Genomic DNA, 20,170 nt, shown 5'->3' with positions numbered 1-20,170 from the left:
ATGGTTCTCAATAATCTCAACTATTAATGATTTATCATTAAGCATTTTAACTGGGATAGTAAACAAACCTAAATTTCATAAAGCAGATTTTAGAACACACATATTTTTGTCTGTGACACTCTGACAACCATGCTTCATTAACCACAGGTGGTGATCCAAGTGAAAGGTTAGACAATATTATTAATTTGGTAAGACTTTCACCATGTCCATATTAGTGCATCTGCCCATCGCACTTGTGCAGCATGGGTTGCAGAATGGATTCCAACAATCACAGGGCATTAAACAATGTGAGGCAATATTTTTCAAGCAACATCATTCACATATCACATGAAGATATACTTGCATTAGACTTCATTAACTTTTTTTCCTCCCCTTCTTCATTGCTTGCTAAAGTAACCTAGGCGACCACTAAGGTATAGTCGCCACGAGGGGGAAGCACTGAGCACCGTTTTGGGTTGACTTCAGATGCAAGCATTATAAATACACATTTTGTCAGTTTACTGTAAATTTCTAATCTGGTCAATGCTAAGAAGTTAAAAAAATGTAAAACCTGCCTGTCAAAGCCTTAAAGCAGCAAGTTGTGACTAAAGGCTGGTGGAGCAGTATGCTACTCACTGTAGCTTTACTGGATGGCTGTCAGTATTTTTAATCAGGGAGAAGTGCTGAGGCTTTAATGATGACGTTTGCTGCTTTGGCAGGAATAAACAAGCACTGCCGCAGAGACGGAAGGTCTCAGTCAAAAAGCTGACGATGCATGTTCATTTCCCTGCACCCGGGAGAGAGACACTGCAGAGCTCGTAACAGTCTTGGAGCAACCGTTGGGCCTCGATACTATCTAGCACTGGAATGAAGGCTGCCAACGCAGTCCGGCAGCTCAGACTGAACGAGGGCTTCTTGCTGACTGAACACAGGCCGGCACTGTGCTGAGGCATCAGCAGCGGGTTAGACGGGGCCCTGGCAGACAGAGCCCCCTCTGTGCCTGCACGCAGCAGCTGACCACCTGACGCCGTATCGAGCCGTGGCACTGGCTGACAAAGGCTGCGTTCTGTCCAAGGCCCGCATTGAGGCGGACCGCAGCTCTGTGCGGACACCACCTCGTCTAAAGAGGCCCAACGTGAGCTATGACATGCCTCAAACTCTCCAAACTGCTCACAGATCTGATCAAGTTGAATCAGGGGCTAGCGAGAAAGAACTGATCTTCCATTTGCCCTGTGGAACATCTTGGTAGCAGGGCACAGTGGGTATGGTGGACAGAGACAGAGTAATATGTGCAGACTTGTGGGGGGGATGGTCATTTGAGCAGAAACTCACCTCATTGACGTTAATCTTGGACTTTGCAGAGGACTCCAGGAAGGCGCAGCTGTTCCATTGACGAGCCAGGTTCTGCCCCTGCTCTTTGCCCACCACCCGCTCGTCCTCCAGATCACACTTGTTCCCCACCAGGATCATCGGCACCTACGAGACAGTAGCGGGTGGCAGGGTTAAGGGTGCTGGCGAGGTTAAAAGGAGAGGGCACTGCTCACATATCTCTTACTTCTCCTGTAAATCAACACTGTTTCAGTATCTCGTTCTGTACACATCGTCAGTCTGCAGCCCAGTGGGTTTGGCATTTTTTGTGTTTTAATGCTGTGCGTAGTAACAGCACATGACTTTGGTACTAAAGCCGCATTGACAGGTGCCAATTCTCTGAGTGCAGTGATGATGGAGGGAGTGATCCTGATGAGTGAGTCAGAGGACGTTCATGTGTGGAAGCGCCTGCCAGGCTGAAGAGAAGGACATTTATCTAGAATCTAGGGTGATTCTAATGTACCTCACTAGAATTTTCACTAGAAGAGCAAAGGAGTCTATTTTTTATTTTTTTTGTGGTTCAATTACAAGAGGACAGAATTTTAATCTGTAAGAATAATATTTTAAATCCCAATAGATGGCAACTGACTATATTACAAAAACCTTACTATTAGTAAGGGGAACTTCTGTCTTAATACATATTACTAAAAATATAATTGTACACATACTATTAGGATTCTTTTGACAGGGTAGAGTTTTAAAGGAGTTTTGATGACATTGTCACGTTCCCAGTTTCAATTACAGCTTATTTGCAGTAGCTGCTGGGAAGCCTGAGAGGTCATAGTGGGCAAAAAAGCCCCTTCTGTGCAATTCTCAGATGCAGTGGGACAGGAAGCTTAATATGTTCAGAGGAAATGCACATGCTTAGACTGCGCACCACACCACAGCAGAGCTCAGCTGAAACCCTGCCAGTAAATGTTCAGTAGCAGCGAAAAGCATAAGCAGAAGAACTTCCCTAATTCACCTGCAATGAAGGAGGAGTCTAATATAGTGAACTTCAGAAAGCGCCACCATCTTCCTTCTTGGAAACAGTCTAAACAATGCCACACACACGCGCACGCACACACACACACACACGCACACACACACACACGCACACACACACACACACGCACACACACACACACACGCACACACACACACACACACACACCCACCCTCTATGCTCTCTGTATACCACACACAATAAAGTTGGACTTTAACCTGATGTGGCTTCAGCTCAATAGGGCTGTTACACAATCACCACCTACATGGATTGTGTGGATAAAAGAAATGGAAAAAGAAACATGGACAAATATGGAGACATTCATACGCACACGCAAATGCGCAAACACGCGAGCACAAAACAAGGTTAAAGAGATGACCCCTTAAGATGCCCGCTATGGGTGAGTGGAGCTGAACTGGGGAAGGCAGCCTCAATAACCTTTATATAGCCAAGAGAGAGGAATACTGAATCTATCAAATAATGCTGCAAAAGCTCTACCTACAAAGCACAACATAGAGGATGGGCAGAGCGCGAGTACTGATGGGAAGCCAGCTTTTAGGAGCCTGCTGGCCCTGCAGAGAGTGGGCAGCACTCACGTCGTCAGTGTCTTTAACTCGCAAGATCTGTTCCCTCAAGTCCTGCAGGTCGTTGAATGTGGACTGTGCAGTTATGGAGTATACTAGTGCGAAGCCCTGGCCGTTCTTCATGTACAGATCCCTCATGGCTGTGAATTGTTCCTGTTAAGGGGGTAAAATGACAAACATAAATACAAATTATTTGCCAACATAAGCACTGTGAATGAGAAAAAGTGTTACATGGTGGTGGAGCGCTGTTGTTGTTAACACCTGTGTAACTCGACAACATTGTGCTTTTGGGAACATACTTTTGATGCCATTCTTTCCAAAAATTATAAAATGACAAATTTCTGATTGAGATGTCTGTGAACTGGTGTGTCAGATTTCTAATCTGAAAATTTTTTCAATCTATTTGTTGGTGAAATTAGGGTTTTTTAATAGACCGATTTGTGCATAAACCCTGGTTGTCTTTGCATTTGAAAGAGCATACAAAATTATCTAGTGCAGAGAGATGCAGTGGAGTGTCTTCATTCAGAAGGAAAAGAATACCATAAGAGAAATGTCTATCAGTCTCTACGAGTGGGGCACTTCTCGGGGTAGGAATGATCTGAACTAACTACTCCAGTATTACGTACAGGAAAGGGAGGATGTATACGACTACAGTTTCATTTGAAAATGTTTCAAAGGGCTACTTAACATGAGCACACGTGATTTGTTTGATGCCACTTATTAAGATGGAGTTAATGAGCAATAAGTTAACGAGTGGAAGGCCTCATGAGCAATCAGTTGTACTTATCCCTACAGACTGGGCCACTGATCTAGTGGCCTATTCCTGTCATGCTGAGTGGGAGGTGGTTACCAAGGGTAACGTGTTTGTAAGGCTATGATGAGATATAATTACTTGTCTGCCCACAGAACAGGACTTCACCTGCAGAGGGCCGGGTGGCATGTTAAGCAAAACCATACAACATAAAAACCAGACGTATGGATGAGTGCACGCACATGCTGAAAGACAGACATTAAAAGGGCTGGTTGGCTAACAGGCACACAACCTTATAGCTCACAGGAAGAGGAGAACTGTGCTCACAGGGACAGGAGTTGTATCAGCTTTTGCACCACGGTTTCAGGGCTAGAAAGAACAGTGCGAAAACCATAACCTGCCTACTCTCCTTTCGCATCATGTTTTTCCAGTCTTAGGAAGATCACAGCATAGGCCCACTGTGAACTGGTCCACATGCATAAAGGACCAGAAGGCTCTCGACCGGTTTGATGCTCACGCTTGCGCTTATTTGCACGTACGTGAGGGGAAAGCCTCAATGTGCTTTCAGCTGGGCATGCAGATGAAAGGGACCAAATCGGGAGTAAGCTTGCTGTCAGGCTTTGTCAGCCATCTTGGCTCTCCTGTGTCTGGCTGTGGTGCCATTCTGGAGGGGAGAAACCAAGGACAGCATTCACCATCTGTTACCAGGGCTCTGGGGCTGTAACACAGGGTGGTGGGAAGCAGCAAACGTGCCTTACACTTCTCAGGGGAGAGGCCCACTCTAGATGCCTTTCTGCACCAGAATGAAAGCCACTCCACTGTTGTGTTAACAGGAGCTTGGACTCCATGGGGAAGGCACCTCAGCTCTACAAAACTCTAGGCATGTTCGTGATAGGAGTGTCTCATATAGAGTAATGGATGAATAATGCCTTCATCATCCCTTTTTATTTTCATGTAGATTTGAAGTGCATAAAAATGATTTCCTGCAGCATGTGTAAAGCATGGTTAACTAATAAGAATAATAAGGTTATTACTGGTTAAGCCAATAAGAATGCTTAAAGCCTTAATATGCAACATTCAGAGTGAACAGGAATTCAGTCCCAAGACTCTTACCGTCCCTGCAGTGTCCAGGATCTCCAGCATACACTGCTGGCCATCCACCTCCACTTGCTGCAAAAATGCAAGAGACATGAAAACAAACCGAACAAATAAATGAGCTTCTGAAATGTACACCATCACTGGTGTACTATATAGTATAATGTATATAGCACACTATCCTGCATGCTACAGGTGTTTCTACGATGAAGCAGGCCGGTGGCATGGCCCGTCCCAAGCACTGATAGTTACCTTCCCGCTGGCTCATAACACACCCACTGCTCATTTAATTTAAAAAAATATAAAAAAAATGTAAAGGGGGGTGGGGGTGCGCGCATACATGTATGTGTGAGTGTGTAACTGCAGAGGCAGGTATCAGGTGATTACAATTGACCCACACTGGGTGATTTGAACCTTGAACAGATCCATTTGGACTTATGAGCACGAGGCATTTGGAAAAAGGCTGTGATGATAAAGCCTTGAGCGGTGAGGATATAAATCAGCCCTGGCTGGAAGGAAACCTCAGGCTCTGGCTAGGGGCTTCCCACGTCCTCTTCCCTTAGATGAATGACAGAACTACACTACACATGTCCAGCACTGTGAGCCACTCTCCTGCAGCATCAGGAAACCTCGCCCACAGGAAGCGCCCCTGGGGCGCCAGAGTGAAGCGCACAGAGGAAGAGGGGTGGTGACCCACATGGGACTTCCTGTTACAGTTTGACAGAAGCATCATTTTTAGTCGCAGTTGTCATCTTATGGCAGACGTGCTGTGGCCATTAATAAACATAATCAGCGGTGAACACGGCAGGCGGCGGATTTATGCATGCCCACGGTCCTTCCTTTCATCACTGGCCTGTCTCATTACCCACCCACTTAGGTAAATCACTGAATCAGCTTGGATTGCAGACTGTCAAACTACAACTCAGTGTGCACACATGTGCGCACGCGCGCGCATACGCAGCGTCTCTCTGATGCATTACAGGCACATTGTCTGGAACATTCGGAGGACGACAGACATGTGATAAGCAAAGCCATTCAAAGGCGCTTAAAAGGAACATCAAAAGCAGTGAATGGTTGGAGGAGGTTAAACTGTGATATCCCCAGCTGTGTCTATTCTCCACAAACTCTCTTCAGTTTTGGAATCATATTAGATCATGTGGCAGCTGCACATCATTAAAACATTAAACTCAACACAAGACTCCTAGAGGAGAACACTTGCCTTTCTGTACGAGTCTTCTATTGTGGGATCATACTTCTCCACGAAAATCCCTTGAACAAACTGGACAGTCTGGAAACAGAAGAAAGGGAGGGAGGGAGAGATGCGCACATATATAAGAAATGTTCAAAACTGAAATTACAGAGTGACGAGTAAGCAAAAGCAGTTTCATTTAGATGACTTGGGTATAACACCAATCAGCACAGAACTCAAAGATCCAAAGGTAAAATGCGTTGCCTTACAATTATAGAATTGTTAAATGGATCAAAGTGAATTCCAAACAAAACCATCATCAGGTTCTTATAACTGCCACCCCTAATAACTGTACTTACACCATTACTACTGGTCATGTAGAATTATTAGGTGTCTGAACTGACATTGGTCAGAGGGAGATAAAAAGGCCCTGCTTTCAGCCAACAAGAACTTCACAAAAGAGGAAACCATGACCAGCATTTGACGAAGTGCAATTAAGTGACGTTAACGCAGGACATTCTCCAGAGCGCATTGAATATTAAGATCAAAAGTTACAGAAATACCACTCCAACAAGTTGATGTGCACTTATAAAGGCTTAATGTTGAGCATTTCACCTGTATGACTCAAGAGGTACAACTACAACCACACAGCCAAACAAAATACTCCACGTCCTTGCTTGGGGAATGGAGGCAGCCAAAAATTAATTGTAAAATAAAAACTTAATCGTTAATCAGCAGCAGCCTGTGGGAAAATCTGCAGCTTGTGGGCTCTGGCTCCAAGGTTGCCATAGAAACCTCAGGACTGAAGGGAGTCGAGTTTGGGTAGGAGACCTTTGATCATGTTCTCCAATTCTCATGATGGCCCCAAAACCCCTGTGCAGAGCTGGATTAATGGCTGTGCTGTGCTGACAAGGACCTTCCCCCACACACTCATGCGGAGCTAGAAACAAGAAAAAGTCATTAAGATGCTGAGTTTTAGTAGGCAGCAGGTGTTACCCCGATATACGAGTTAGAGAGAAAGTTGAGTAAGAATAAATTACGTGTAAATAAATCCGTGGGAGTGGGTAAAAAAAATGTCCAATTACCAGTTTAGTCATGCTAATGTTGGTTGAAAAACTTAATGAATAAATGCATGAATATATGGATGAATTAGTGAATGAAAAATCTTAAAAGCTCTGTAAAAATCAAACATTTAATCATTCAGAAAAGTCAATACTTCTGAACAGAGTTGGTCCTACCCATTTCAAGTGAAAATAACAAAACCCACAACAGACTAAACTGTACCATTAACAAAATGTAGATGTAGTGTCAAAGTTTTATTACCATACATGAGGAAGCATCAAATTTCTAAACTGCAAACTATGAAAGACTGTTAGAATTAGAACCAGGCTTAATCAATCAAACATAACACAGAGATACACACTTTAGAACCTTTAAGAGATACACCAGACAAATCAATTAATCAAATATCAGATACCCACCCACCCACTTCTACCCTTCAAGAATGGCTGGGGAAATAAACTCAGCCCTGCATCTACTAGAGTGCACTTTGGCATCTCTATGTCCCTATAAACATGTAATTCTCTTCCCTGTGCATTCCTGCCACTGTGTCATTACCCTCTTATGGCTTAGACAAGCAGCAGAATTAGGCAGCTCTTCTTCTTAGGTCCACAGGTCTGCAAGTCTGCAAAATGGGCAGTCCAGACTTTTTCCCAGTCCAGACTTTTCCACAAGGTAATAGGCAGGAGGATTGAAGATTTGAGCATTTTCATTATATTGTGATAATTTCAAAGGTACCAATTGATAATATGTGATCGATGTATAGCGGTATAGTTGAAAGCAGAGGACTTTTTTTAAAAAATACATAGTATCTTATTTCAATTCTTACAATCAACCTAATTGAGAATTAATACTTTTTAGTTCAGGTTTAATCTCCCAGATGGAAGTCATGACTAGAAGCACACATCCAGTCCCAGAAATCCTTTCCTTCCAGTACAACTGGTAGGGTTAGGTTTTCATGTTAGTGGGTCATCGCTCTCTACATGTTTAGTGACACTAAATCTGAGTGGGTTTTCTTGCATTATCCTGGTAGGCAAATGTAATCTCTAAAACCCAGAGGGGCAACCTGCTCAAAGCTGCGCTTAGTCTGACCCAGTCTGGACAAAGCAATGCTCGCTCACAACCCCCCAACCCCACCTACTGCGTGCTTCTCACCTATCAGGGAGTGCTGAATCGGTGTCTCTCTCTCTCCCTCACACACACACACACACACACACACACACACACGTCAGACATGACAGGGAGGTATGGCGAGTTGTCCCTAGCTGGGTATAGCTGCATGCTCGGTTAGCCAGAGAGCTACTCCATCTCTGTCCGACACTTAACTAGCACTGTAGCTCAAAGCTGGGCCACAGTAGACCTAATAGTAATAGGGTGTGTGTGTGTGTGTGTGTGTGTATATATATAGACGAGAGAAAGAGAGAGAGAGCGAAAAAAGAGACAGACAGTGTATGATGCAGGTCGATGGTAGTGAGTCACTGCATGGAAGCAATGTGTGCTGATGCAGCAGGGTCTAACTGATGGATGCCTTAAGGCTCTGACATCGATGAGCCATGCTTTTTCTGTCTGCAAGAGTGTGTGTGTGTGTGTGTGTGTGTGTGTGTGTGTGTGTGTTTATATATGTGTGTGTAAATAAAAAGGTCTGGAACGATTTGCCCATGCTCTGAGCCACACACCCACTCTTTGTGCCTCCTGCTCAGTGGTCAAGCATGTCCTATAGTGTGTTTGGAGACAGCTGAATGTGCCAGCAGGCAGTGACTAATTCTGGCTCTGTAACTTACTGTATGTAACCCAGTGCAACCTGCTGGGCTGTAGGGTGTGAGAGTATGAGTGCGAGTGTGTGTTTTCACAACCTGTGGAGAATTCTCTTCTTCAAAATTGATTTGATCATGGGAGAGCAGAGCCACACACACAAAAACCTTATTCAGGTATGGATGACTCTGTAGCTAGAGCTGGGATAGTTTCAGTTCAGAAGTAGGAAGGGGACTGTGTGGTGTAGAAATGCACTGTACAAACTATAATAAAACATCACCTTGATCTGGTAGGCTATGGAGTAGGTTTTAGAGTAGGTTTCAGTGGCAGAATTCAGCTCGGATGAAAAAAGAAGAAAAAAACAAAACAAAACAAAACAAAAAAAAATCAGGAAGCACTTTAGCAGTTCTGGAAAGAACTCTTTCCAGTTCACAGCAGAACAGTAGCATTTTCTTATCACCGCAGTAGAGTCATTTGAAAGTGGATAACTACCATCAATTTTACACACAGATCTGAAATGCCTATTTATGCAAGCTTCATGCATCATGATGAAAGAGGATAATATTTCAGTGAGCCCCAATGTAGTGTGATGTTTTCCAACCTCCCTAAAGTGCTGTGAGAGATCTCTCTGTCTTATACCCACAACCGGATACACACCCAAACTCACAAAAATAGGCAAAAACTCCAAAAGTCTAATCAATAGAATACAATACCTGAAACTGCAAAAGCTGAATTTAGAAATTAATACCAATGATTTTAATCTGCTGTTTTGTGCCCTTTTAATTTAATTTATGACTCTGGTCACAAAAACTGAGACAAAACACAAACATTTATTGAAATGGCTAATTATTCTTTACCAAAGACATCTCAGAGCCCAGATTCTCTTCCACTGTGCCGATCAGTGTGAGAGTGTGTGTGAGTATCTCTCATCAGTGAGGAGCAGGACTTTGACATGACTGACATCATTCTCAGCACACTATTCAGGCCTCTGCAGGAGATCCTTCAGTTAACACTTCAGCCATGAAGCAAGCTGCTTTGGAGGGGCTCCACAAAGGCAGAGAGATCAGCTCATCAGAGCCACACACAATCAGCCCAGCCCTTTGCCAGAGTGCATGCACGCACACACGGTAACTATACAGAAGAGTCCATTTAAGGAGGAAAATCTTTTGAAGTTTAATTGATGAATAACAGCTTCACTTAATGTGCTGTATCAGGTACACACTATGCTTTCTACACCAATCCAGAGGAACAGGAGTGAACGTGCTTTAGGAAGGCACATCTCAGAGGAAGAGACTCTGACTAAACCACCTGCTGTTCTTCTCTCTCACACCCACCCCCACCCGCAGCCCTCGATGTCTGCAGTCCCCGCCATCTCCCAGCAGGCTTGTGTTTCAGTACTGAGGGGAGCAGGCAGAGACTGCCAGCCCGGACAGCCAGCCTGGGTCCCGTCCCTGCTGCCTTGCCCACTAACCCTGGCTCATCACTCACTGAGACCACAGCCCTCTCCCACTGGCCAATACACGCACCTTCCCTAGCCAGCGGGCCTAAGCGGCAAGCTAGATATCCTTGACAATCACATGCATCTGACCACACAGCCTCTGTCCAACAGAGTTATAACAGAGGACGTCTGCATGATGGGGTATATTAACAATCCTGGCCTACACTGAAGACAGAGAGCCCCCTCTTGCATGCACGGTCGCAGTGTTATGGGACACCACGGCGAACTGAAAGTGTAATGATTTTACAGACCCTCCGTCACAGACCAGGTGGTGGGCGGAATGCGAGTGCATTTACCTGTCCAGGGCTTTCCACGCAGACCTGGTCATGGTACTCCAAATCAGAGCTAATGGACAATAAAAGCACTGTGTGTTGTTGACAGAGAGACCTGCCATGGCTGGAGAGAGCGAAGACAGAAGGAAGAGACACTGTGGCGTGCACAAACACACACACACACACACACAGCCAGTGGATTCTCTGTCTGGTCCTGAGGCAGGCCATTATGGCGCTTTTCCAGTGGATCGGCTACTGGAGGTCAGCGTGATGGAAATAAGTAAGGTACACTATGCTAATGATGCTAAAAGGGGCAACGAGGTTAGAGAGGGCATAGGTTAAATTCACCGCTCATCATCAGGACACTTTCTGGCTACAACTGCCTGACTTGGATCGCTTCTTTCACAAAACGTACAAACTTTCGCTCTAAGTATACAAGTAGTACCACATTCTCTTCAGGTGTTAAATGCCTATAGCAGTAAGAAAGGCATGGGTAAAGAAAGGACTTTTACGTGCGCTCTTCAGGAAGACATGGGTTTTGGCACTCGGCACAGGTCAAGATACGCTCACGCCCCCACTCCCACAACGGAAATTAGAGGAAGGCACTCGCCGAGTCATTCGGCTGCCTCACGCACTCATGAGACGAGACCAGATTGAGACACACAAAGCATAGGGCAGCCATGTTCTCACAGCCTGCCTTGACTCGATGGACAACGTGCCGTGCCGGGGAGATGGGCAGGGCAGGGCAGGGAAGGACAAGGAAAACAAGCCGCTGCGGTCAAGGAACAAGGACGAGCAGACATGGAAATGGCATGTGTCCATGCGTACACACACATCTAAATGGATGGCACCTTTGCAGAAGACAAATCATCATTTATGCACTAATGCAGTTCAACTTTAGCTTGAATGAGGCGAGAGGGGACGTGATCACTTACCAGAGCGGACTTGCCAACACCTCCAGAGCCGAGGACCACCAACTTGTACTCACGCATCATGCAGTGTGTCTGTTATTCACCTACAAATAAATAAATAAAAATCAGCGTGAGACTGTCAGCTTCAGACTCATGAAAACAGTCAGTCAGTCATTCTAGCCTCATGAAATAAAGAGTTTGAGATTTCCCAAGTTTCACATACAAACAAATAACCACAGGTTAATATATCTTTCACACAATTTTTGGTCCAATTTGGCCAGTGTCTAGTGGGTGCAGCCTAGTCCCACCTGCTAACTAGATCATTCAAACACGTGTAGCCCGATTATACCAAATTATCTTTTCGTGCTGACGCTCATGCAATGTCACAGGGCAGCCGAATCCATATGAAAGTGAACACCAACAGTCCAATTCTGAATAATTGACCTGACAGATGCACACAATTGGCTGGCATCGCTCCGATTGACATCATGGAATGAGAGTTCGAACTCGTGTTCCAGCAACAGGCCAGGCTGTTCCCACACTCAGAAGCACAGCCTTAAAAAATGTGTAAATCAATGGACTAAGTAAACAGATTAACTGGTTCACCATGTAATCACCTGACTCCCAACTTAAAGCTCTAGGACAAAAACCTAATCATAAAAATACAGAAGCAAACACCCATAACGTGCCAAGAAACCCTTCAGGGTGCCACAGCACAGGCTGCCTGCTACCAGATAGGTGTGAGGTTCATTCCCTTTCGAGGTGTTAACCTATCTTCTCATTGCTTGAGTAAATGTGTGACATTTCTGGCACGGTCTATGAAGCTCTTGACTTCCTCTACGACAACAGCCCATTAGCAAAAGCTTTAACATGTGGCAACTCCACAACACCTTCGAAAGGTCAAGACCTCACACAAGGGCAAGTGAGAGTTTCTGGGGTAATCCACCAGATGGTTCCGCAACTCTCTATTTGAGAAACACAAACACTGCTATGATGGGTGGGGTAGTGTATAACACAGAGCATAACATATACTAGACCACACACACCCACACACCCCAACCCAACTCCCCACCACACTCTCATGCTCTCCCCCTCACGCGCGCGCGCGCGCACACACACACACACACACACACACACACACACACACACACACACACACTATTTTATTCCCTTTTCTTATTCACTCTCACTCTTCACAACTTGTTAGATGGGAAGTTGCTTGGGCAGAAAACATCAGGAGCTCTGCTGCTGATCCGGTACTGGGAGTCGTAAATAAAAATCAATCCAACAGCAAAAAAAAAAAACCACCTGTCCCCATCACACATCTGATCCAGTCCAGACCCCGCAGACCTGAGCCCATTCTGCATGAGAAGAGTGCAGGTTGAGGAAAATGAGAGGGTCCTATCAGATAGAACTAGCTTTTACCAGGCATCATTACATTGTGTGGAGCCACACTGGCTCACAAAGTATGCGCGGAGCTGGCTGATTAAAGGGGTGCACCATACAAATCTAATGAAATACAAGCCATTTGGGACTTCAGACTCCACTACTTTTAAGAGGAGCTTAAATAACTCCCCACCAAAGAACAAATCTTGGGCTGTTGTCTAATTCTGTGGTTTCCATTTACATTGGCAACAGGCAGAGAGAAAGGCAGGGGAGTGGGAGGAAAATAGGTTTGTTCGAAGAACAAAGTTAGTTAAAATGACAGTGCAGATAAGACCTCTATTGTGACATGCTCCATCAGTATAGGAACATGCCATAAAATGGGAGAAAACAGCATTCCTTTAAGAAGACAGTCTATACTATAGGTCTCACACACACACACACACACACACACACACACACACACACACACACACACACACACACGCGGCCAATGAGCATGCATGCACACGCACGTACATGCCCTTTAATGTGGGCTGCATCACTATATGCAAACAGGAAGAACACGGTTAAAAACAGCAAAGAACATGGATCACTTTAGAATGAAGGATTTCAGGGCAGGGAAGACTACAGGAGTCACAGAGAAGATGTGGAGGAGCACGAGGAAGTTTCCAAAGAGATGCATGAAGCACCTCAGTACATCACCTGCAGTTGTCAGAACTCTGAGACCGTGTTCATTGAGGAAGGACATTGAGAGCTATTTGAGAAAAGGGTGACATTAAAGGGAAGCTAACATTTTAAAAAAGGATTACAAGTAAACCTCCTCACCCCTATGAAACCTGCAACAGGTCTGAGGGCAGGCAGCATGGGGGACAGATATTGAAAGGTCAGGCAGTACAAGTAAGTGGGTGGTAACAAGTAGCTACAACTGCAAAATGCCATCAAGCTTAATTCAGAAGTGTGCCAAGTGCTTCAAAGGATAATGTAAGCCTGTGTAATGAAGAAAATGATTTTTCTCCCTCATCATGCATGCTGGGTATCAGAAGACACCAGGCTGCCTGTTGACAGGCACTTCAATGCACTTTTAAACGAGAAACAGCAAATGAGTTATAGTATGAGTGATGGTGTACTAGAACAGGAAGTGGTGCATGACCCCTCCCACCAACACGTCTTCAGGACTATAACGGTCAGATGCATCAAGCTCTGCCAAAAATCTCACACACACACACACACACACACACACACACCCACACCCTGATACAGGAACAGAGCGAGTGAACCAACAAGTATTACATGTATGCTTGGGCAAAAAACTGATGTTAGATCCATGCCCATGACAGACCTGTCCTCCTCTTGACTCAAGCTGCATAGTCATACACAATGCTAATGAGTTTAAACTGACAACATTAATCTGCTTTAATCTTCCACTTCTCCAGCATCTAGGAACTGGGGTTGAGTATCTGTTGAGTATTGAGTTGGGCCTGTGATACTTGCATTGCCATTTGTACACTGCGCTGTTATCTAAGCCAGTGTGTAATGCGAGACCATGGGGGCTTCAAGTGGTTCTAGTCCATGAGAAAATCACCAACACTCCTGAATCAGTCTACTCCTGAGTGAAACATTCATGAGCACAGTCCAGTGTGCATGTGAACAAAGCAACAAAGAGGCATCTCACAATGCCTTCTCTCAAGCTGTTAGCCCTGAACAATCTAGCACCTCCATCTGAAAGGTGCTACATGAGGCTAAACCGATAAGGTTGGGGACAGTACCTGCGCCATGGCTGTACTCATCCAAACTATTTGAAGGGTCTTTCATTTTATAGTCTATATAAATGCATTCATATGAATGCTGTCTCAAGAAAAAAATAAAGGACACACAAAAATAAGGCACACAGAAAAGGTGACAGAGGTATATGCATGAAAGAATGTGCATGTGTGTGCCTGTGAGTGTGAAAAGTAATATGACACGCACTCATCCAAACACACGCACAAACAGGGAAGTGCTGCTGATCTATGTAGCTCTAAATAAACAAAACTAGAACAGAAAACTAAAAGGTGCAGAATATATTGCGGACTAACATTTTATTGCCAATAACGGCAATTTATCATTATCGGTACGATATTGGAATTTTGGACAGTAATTACAACAGAGTTTTCCATTTATCTAAGAGATTAAGCCTCCTTTGTATATTATCAGTTATTTTAAAAATGCTAATAATCAGAGATGGTTGGTTTTCTTTTTAAAGTGCACCATGTGTTTGGAATAATTTCCACATCAGATTTAATGTTGCTTTTTTATTTAGCTGTTTACTCATTAAGCAAAGTATCTGGTGCTGGTGACTGTGTAGCTATGTTTTTTAGAGACTTTCGAGCCATAGGATCTCTTATCAACTCTCATTAGAGTTGATGTGTGCCTACTGAAATAACAGCTCAAGAATTCAGAGAGGGACAATATGCTAGGGGAGACTAAAGACAGTTTTATTTGAAACTGCTAAATAGGGGGAAAACCCCACCAGAAACCTCTTTCAGACGAAACTGGATATTATCTATTTCCATCAAAAAAAACAGAAACTTCTCAATTTTATCGTATTTTTTCCATGCACACATTTTTGGCTTTCGCCCCCTCAAAGTTTTACATATCCTTGGTACAGATATAGCTCAACAGGAACTCTCTCTCAGTAACCTCAGCATGGGTTCCTCAGGCAGCTGGAGAGTAACCAGTCCTGCCTGTCATCATTGGGCTCATGAGTAACACATCCCATGAAAGAGGAAGCGAGCTGCCCTGACGGATTATGCATCTGCACCACTGTGATGATTCCCGATTCTTCATCTGTTTCGAATGAAAACAAGATCACGGGGGAGGGGGATTGACACGCTGCCTGCCATTTGCATCCATGTTAACACAAGAGCAGTTGGGCCTCGCGCTTCATGAACAGTGCCAGTGTATTTTGTAAAGGTCAGGAAGAAGAGACAGCCATATAGGGATCCCTGTGAGCAGTGGGGAAGGTTCAGACTCAGTTCAGGCACTGGCCCATCATTCCTATTCAGAAACACATGGGGGACCCTGGTCCAAGGTTAAAACGGGACATCAAATGAGAGCTGACCTAACCGTGCTATAGTAAATCATTCTCCAAGCACGTGCACATGCGCGCACACACACGTGCATGTGTTAAAGATTCCAGCACAAAATGGCTAAGAAGCCATGAAGCTACACCACTTAGATGTCCTGAGGCATGTCTTAAGTAAAAATATGTAGGCCAGTGGACTCAAGGGAAGCAAAGTGTCTCAGATGTTCACAATGTGCAAAGATGTAATACTGTGTAGATTAAGGATTATGATGTTCGTGACCCCTGAGAGTGGTTACATCGAAACAGAGAAACTTAAAGGGAAGGTCATGAATATTGCAGCACAAATTTTTCATATGACACTTGCAAAGTCCAAGGCACTCATTAGGCAAATCAGCAATGCACTGAACAAGAGTGTACCATCAGGAGATACAAGGCCAGATAAGGTGCAGGCTCTCTCGACTTTAAAAATACACTAATTCAAATAATGTCCAAGGCCCCAAAAATTGCATAGTCAAAACAGCTGTGCTACATTTATATGAGTCCATCACTCGAAGCTGCTAAATATAAGACACCGTCGCACGGTAAGCACGGCTGATGCTCCAATCGGACTGCATGGTGTAAGCTTTGCATTTGCAGGGGATATTTTGTAGGGAAAATTTTGTTTGTCATTCTTTTTCCCCTGGCTGTGCCTGAAATATATATATATAGAGAGGAAGAGATTCAAAGTTGAAGTGAAGTGCACAGGGTTTCCAAATAGGATGTGATTCTGAATTTCTAGGAGGAGGAACCAATTACATTAGAAAAGGTATATGTTTATATAAATAAAAAACACTGAAATTAAGCAAGCTCAGTGTTGTTGGAATGGTTACACTATTATGCAGCTCAGTACGTATTTAAACCAAGTGGCTTATAAGAAGGGTTTTGACTGAGCAACTAAGTCACACAACCAACCCCCCCCCCCCCCCCCCCCCAAAAAAAAACAACACAAAAACAAAACCCATTTTCCAATAAATAGCCATTTTAATACCAGGAGTCTACCTTTAAGTTGAAGATTTCTTCACCAGTGCCAGTTTAGTTAATGCAGCGGGTTTGGACTGTAACCCATCAAAGGGCTCCGTGTGCCGAAAGGGTATAATGTGTTCTGTTCTCACTGAGGCAAAATGCCACTGTTAATCTCAATTGTTTAAAGGACACTTTGCGCCACCGTAAAACTCTGTAGAGTCAGTAAACTTTCAAATCTGATACGGGTGAACCAACAGAACAGGCAGAGCTCCTGGAAGCCCTACCATGATCCAGGATCTAATAGTAAGCACGTGAGTCTGGCCAGCAATTTGACTTGGCCAGCAGAGTGAGATGGAAAGTGGCAACCCGAGTGAAGAGATCACCCGTGTGGCCCCACACAAGTATCCTATCTGGCTGCCTGCAGTCAGCTGAGCTCCAGGGAGAGGCAGATCCAAAAGAACCTTACATCAGTTAAAGCAGCATGCAGGCTGGACTCTGGCACCCTCACAGCAGAACAGCACCGGCACCAATGGGCACCAATGATTGAGAGAGAGAGACACAGAGAGAGAGAGAGAGAGAGAGAGAGAGAGAGAGAGGTTAGAGAGTAACAAAGAAAATGCAAATAAAAGAGGTAGATAAGTTTCAGTCTCCCGGATTGTAATCTCAGATGAATAATGTGCAACGTCACAGACTGACTGCACGCCAACCTACTGCCAACATCTTTGCCACCGCCTAAATGGCACTTGGTTACTGGGCAGGGAAAATCATCCGAGTGACCCGTTGTCCTGCTCACATGACGGTCTGTCACAAAGGGGAATTATAACTATGCTGGGATCACGAGATATAGTCTGTGTTACGCAACTTAAGGCAAGAGGCACAGAGAGCCCTGGCCACACCATTAGTGTGCTACTGCGCTACATCAGGAAGGATGTGGGCTCACAGCCATGGTGCCAGGCTTAGTCTGCAATGCGGGTCGACGCAGGATAGACTTCGGGAAGAAGAGAGGTCATTCTGCAGCTTTGTTAAAGCGGAGGAGCCAGCAGCAGTAATGGATGATGGAACCGAGTTGTGGTGAGGAGCAGAGTGGGCGCGCCGGGCAGGAGACGGAGATCTCACTTTTCACATCTCTCAGTATTCCCCCTCTTGGACCGGTTCATTTCAGCATATAAGCTGGAAAATCATGGCACGAGCCAGTTTTTCCGGTTCCATACAAATGGGCTCAAACTGGCACACAGACAAGCAAGAAGAGAGTGTGCCGCTCAAACACTTCGACTCTGCAGGGATTCAGCCATTCATGCTTCTGATGTTTCTGGAAATGGGCATTTCCTGCTAATTTATGGCAATACAAGTGCTCATCATAACCATTAAATAATATGCCACAGTCCGGTGTACATGAAATGAAATGATATAGGCTACTACATTCCAGTGAGAAGCCAAAACCACACAGAGAGATGGAGCATGTTAATAATAATAAAATATAGTAGAGGGGAAAATCATGACAGACTGCAAATGGCCAGCAGAGATGTGAGAGCTAAATAGTATGAAGCAGGCTGCAATATTTTTTTTACCATGTCACTGAAGCGATTTATCAATTGCTGTAGGCCACAGTGTGTAATTGGTTACTAAACTGTTAGGGGTGGTGGACACTGAGTAGCACAGCAATGCAGTTGCATGGCATAACATGCGCACACAGCCACGCGTGCGCACGGTTCTGGGCAAAATGAAACGAGCAGGCCAAACAGCATTTACTGACTCGTCTATGTGCTTTTGCAAAGCCTGACAAAACCCTGGGCCCCGCCTTCAGCCTTGGTCCCTGATCAATAATGCCCTGGCACTCTCAGCCTGGCCTACAGCTGAGCCCATTACACTTTTATCATCCCTGATGCAGCATGCCCCTCACCCGCAAGGCACCCACCGCTGTAGCTGCCCTCACTGGGGCCCAGGCAGCAATTAGACAAGCGGATGCCCACCAGGAGAGGAGCTTTAGGAAAAGGGAGATGAGAGCAGACCCTGCTGCTAGGAAACTGACAGAGGCCAAGTCACACATGGTCTTAAAGGGACCCCTCCCCAACATGGGTCTCTTCCGGAGCCATTAACCCTCTCGCGGCAGTTGTGGAGAGTTATAGAACATCCCTTTAATGAGGGCAGGGGAAGGCTAACTGCTAAATCAAGACCGTCTCAGGCCAGGTGGGGCGGCAATGAGGGGAGAATATGCAACATGGTCACCAGGCAACAAGAACAGCAGCGTTAAGAAAAAATGAAGGAAAAAAATGGAAAAGAGAAAAAAAGATTGAGAAGCCATTTTGGCATGACCGACGATTAAGGAGGACAGTGTGGGAAGTGACATCACAGGTAAAAGAGATGCGTTCCTGCTATAACTCCTGGAGTCCACAGGAGTCACAACCAGCACATGGTTAATAAACCCTTACTTTTTTGTACAAGAAGCATGACAACAATTGCTAGAAAGGGTGAGTCAAGCGCTTAAGCTGCAGTACTGGCCATGTTAAAATATATGGGTTTTGGGACAGAGATGTGTTACTATACTCATTCAGAGAAAGACAGTGGAGCAGATTTCATGGTGAGTTCTACCCACTGGCTCACTGTGAAGTCCCAATACACAAAACTCCATATCCATTTGTCATGTCCATAAAGATCATCAGGCCATAGTGATGTGCTCCATGTCTCCACAGAGAGGAACTGTAATGAAGACAAATGTAAAGGCTGGCTAAATCAAGCAAAACATGAGTCAGCCCGACACAGACCAGTGACACAGAAACACTGCATCATGGAACACAAACGCCAGATCACGCAAACTGCCACCAGGATTTGCTCCAAGCATTACCGCATAAATATTTGAAGGAGACATTATTACTAGATGCTCAGCTATATCCGTGACCACTTTTAAGCAATGCACATTGTGCCTAGTGTCTTGAATTTTTGCAGGGTAACCAGGAGAAGAGGTGGTGGTCTTGGAAAATCTCTCCAATAACTGGGTCATTCTCAAGCTATCATAATGGGCCCCAGTGTTCTGGCCCCAGTGTTCTGGCCCCAGTGTTCTGGCCCCAGTGTTCTGGCCCCAGTGTTTCGGCCCCAGTGTTTCATTGTTCACCAACACAAGACAGTCTTGGGACAAATTCTTGAGCAGCACTAATGGTATGCAGGTGATGAGCTACACGGTCATATTAGTATATTTAGTATATTTATCATCAACATGTTTAATGGTGCAAGGCTTTAAATGTTAGAAAATGGGGGTATTTCACCAACAAGAAAGTAAT

General features: G+C 44.8%; 1 protein-coding gene across 1 annotated transcript in view; it reads right to left on the bottom strand.

The window, feature by feature from the left end:
* Positions 1–20,170, bottom strand: part of rap1b (RAP1B, member of RAS oncogene family) — a 37,502-nt gene that overhangs the window by 1,671 nt on the left and 15,661 nt on the right. Inside the window, exons 2-6 of the mRNA XM_027002189.3 lie at positions 11,468–11,547; positions 5,982–6,050; positions 4,781–4,837; positions 2,929–3,069; positions 1,312–1,455 (exon numbers count right to left, since the gene is read on the bottom strand). Coding sequence (XP_026857990.1) covers positions 1,312–1,455; positions 2,929–3,069; positions 4,781–4,837; positions 5,982–6,050; positions 11,468–11,527 — 471 coding nt within the window. The 5' untranslated portion in view covers positions 11,528–11,547. The remainder of the gene's footprint in view (positions 1–1,311; positions 1,456–2,928; positions 3,070–4,780; positions 4,838–5,981; positions 6,051–11,467; positions 11,548–20,170) is intronic.

This window comes from Electrophorus electricus, chromosome 11 (assembly GCF_041902795.1).
Source record: "Electrophorus electricus isolate QZ-2024a chromosome 11, ASM4190279v1, whole genome shotgun sequence".
Lineage (NCBI taxonomy): Eukaryota > Metazoa > Chordata > Actinopteri > Gymnotiformes > Gymnotidae > Electrophorus > Electrophorus electricus.
The sequence above is the reverse complement of the archived record's forward strand: the minus strand, read 5'-3'. Positions and strand labels throughout refer to the sequence as shown.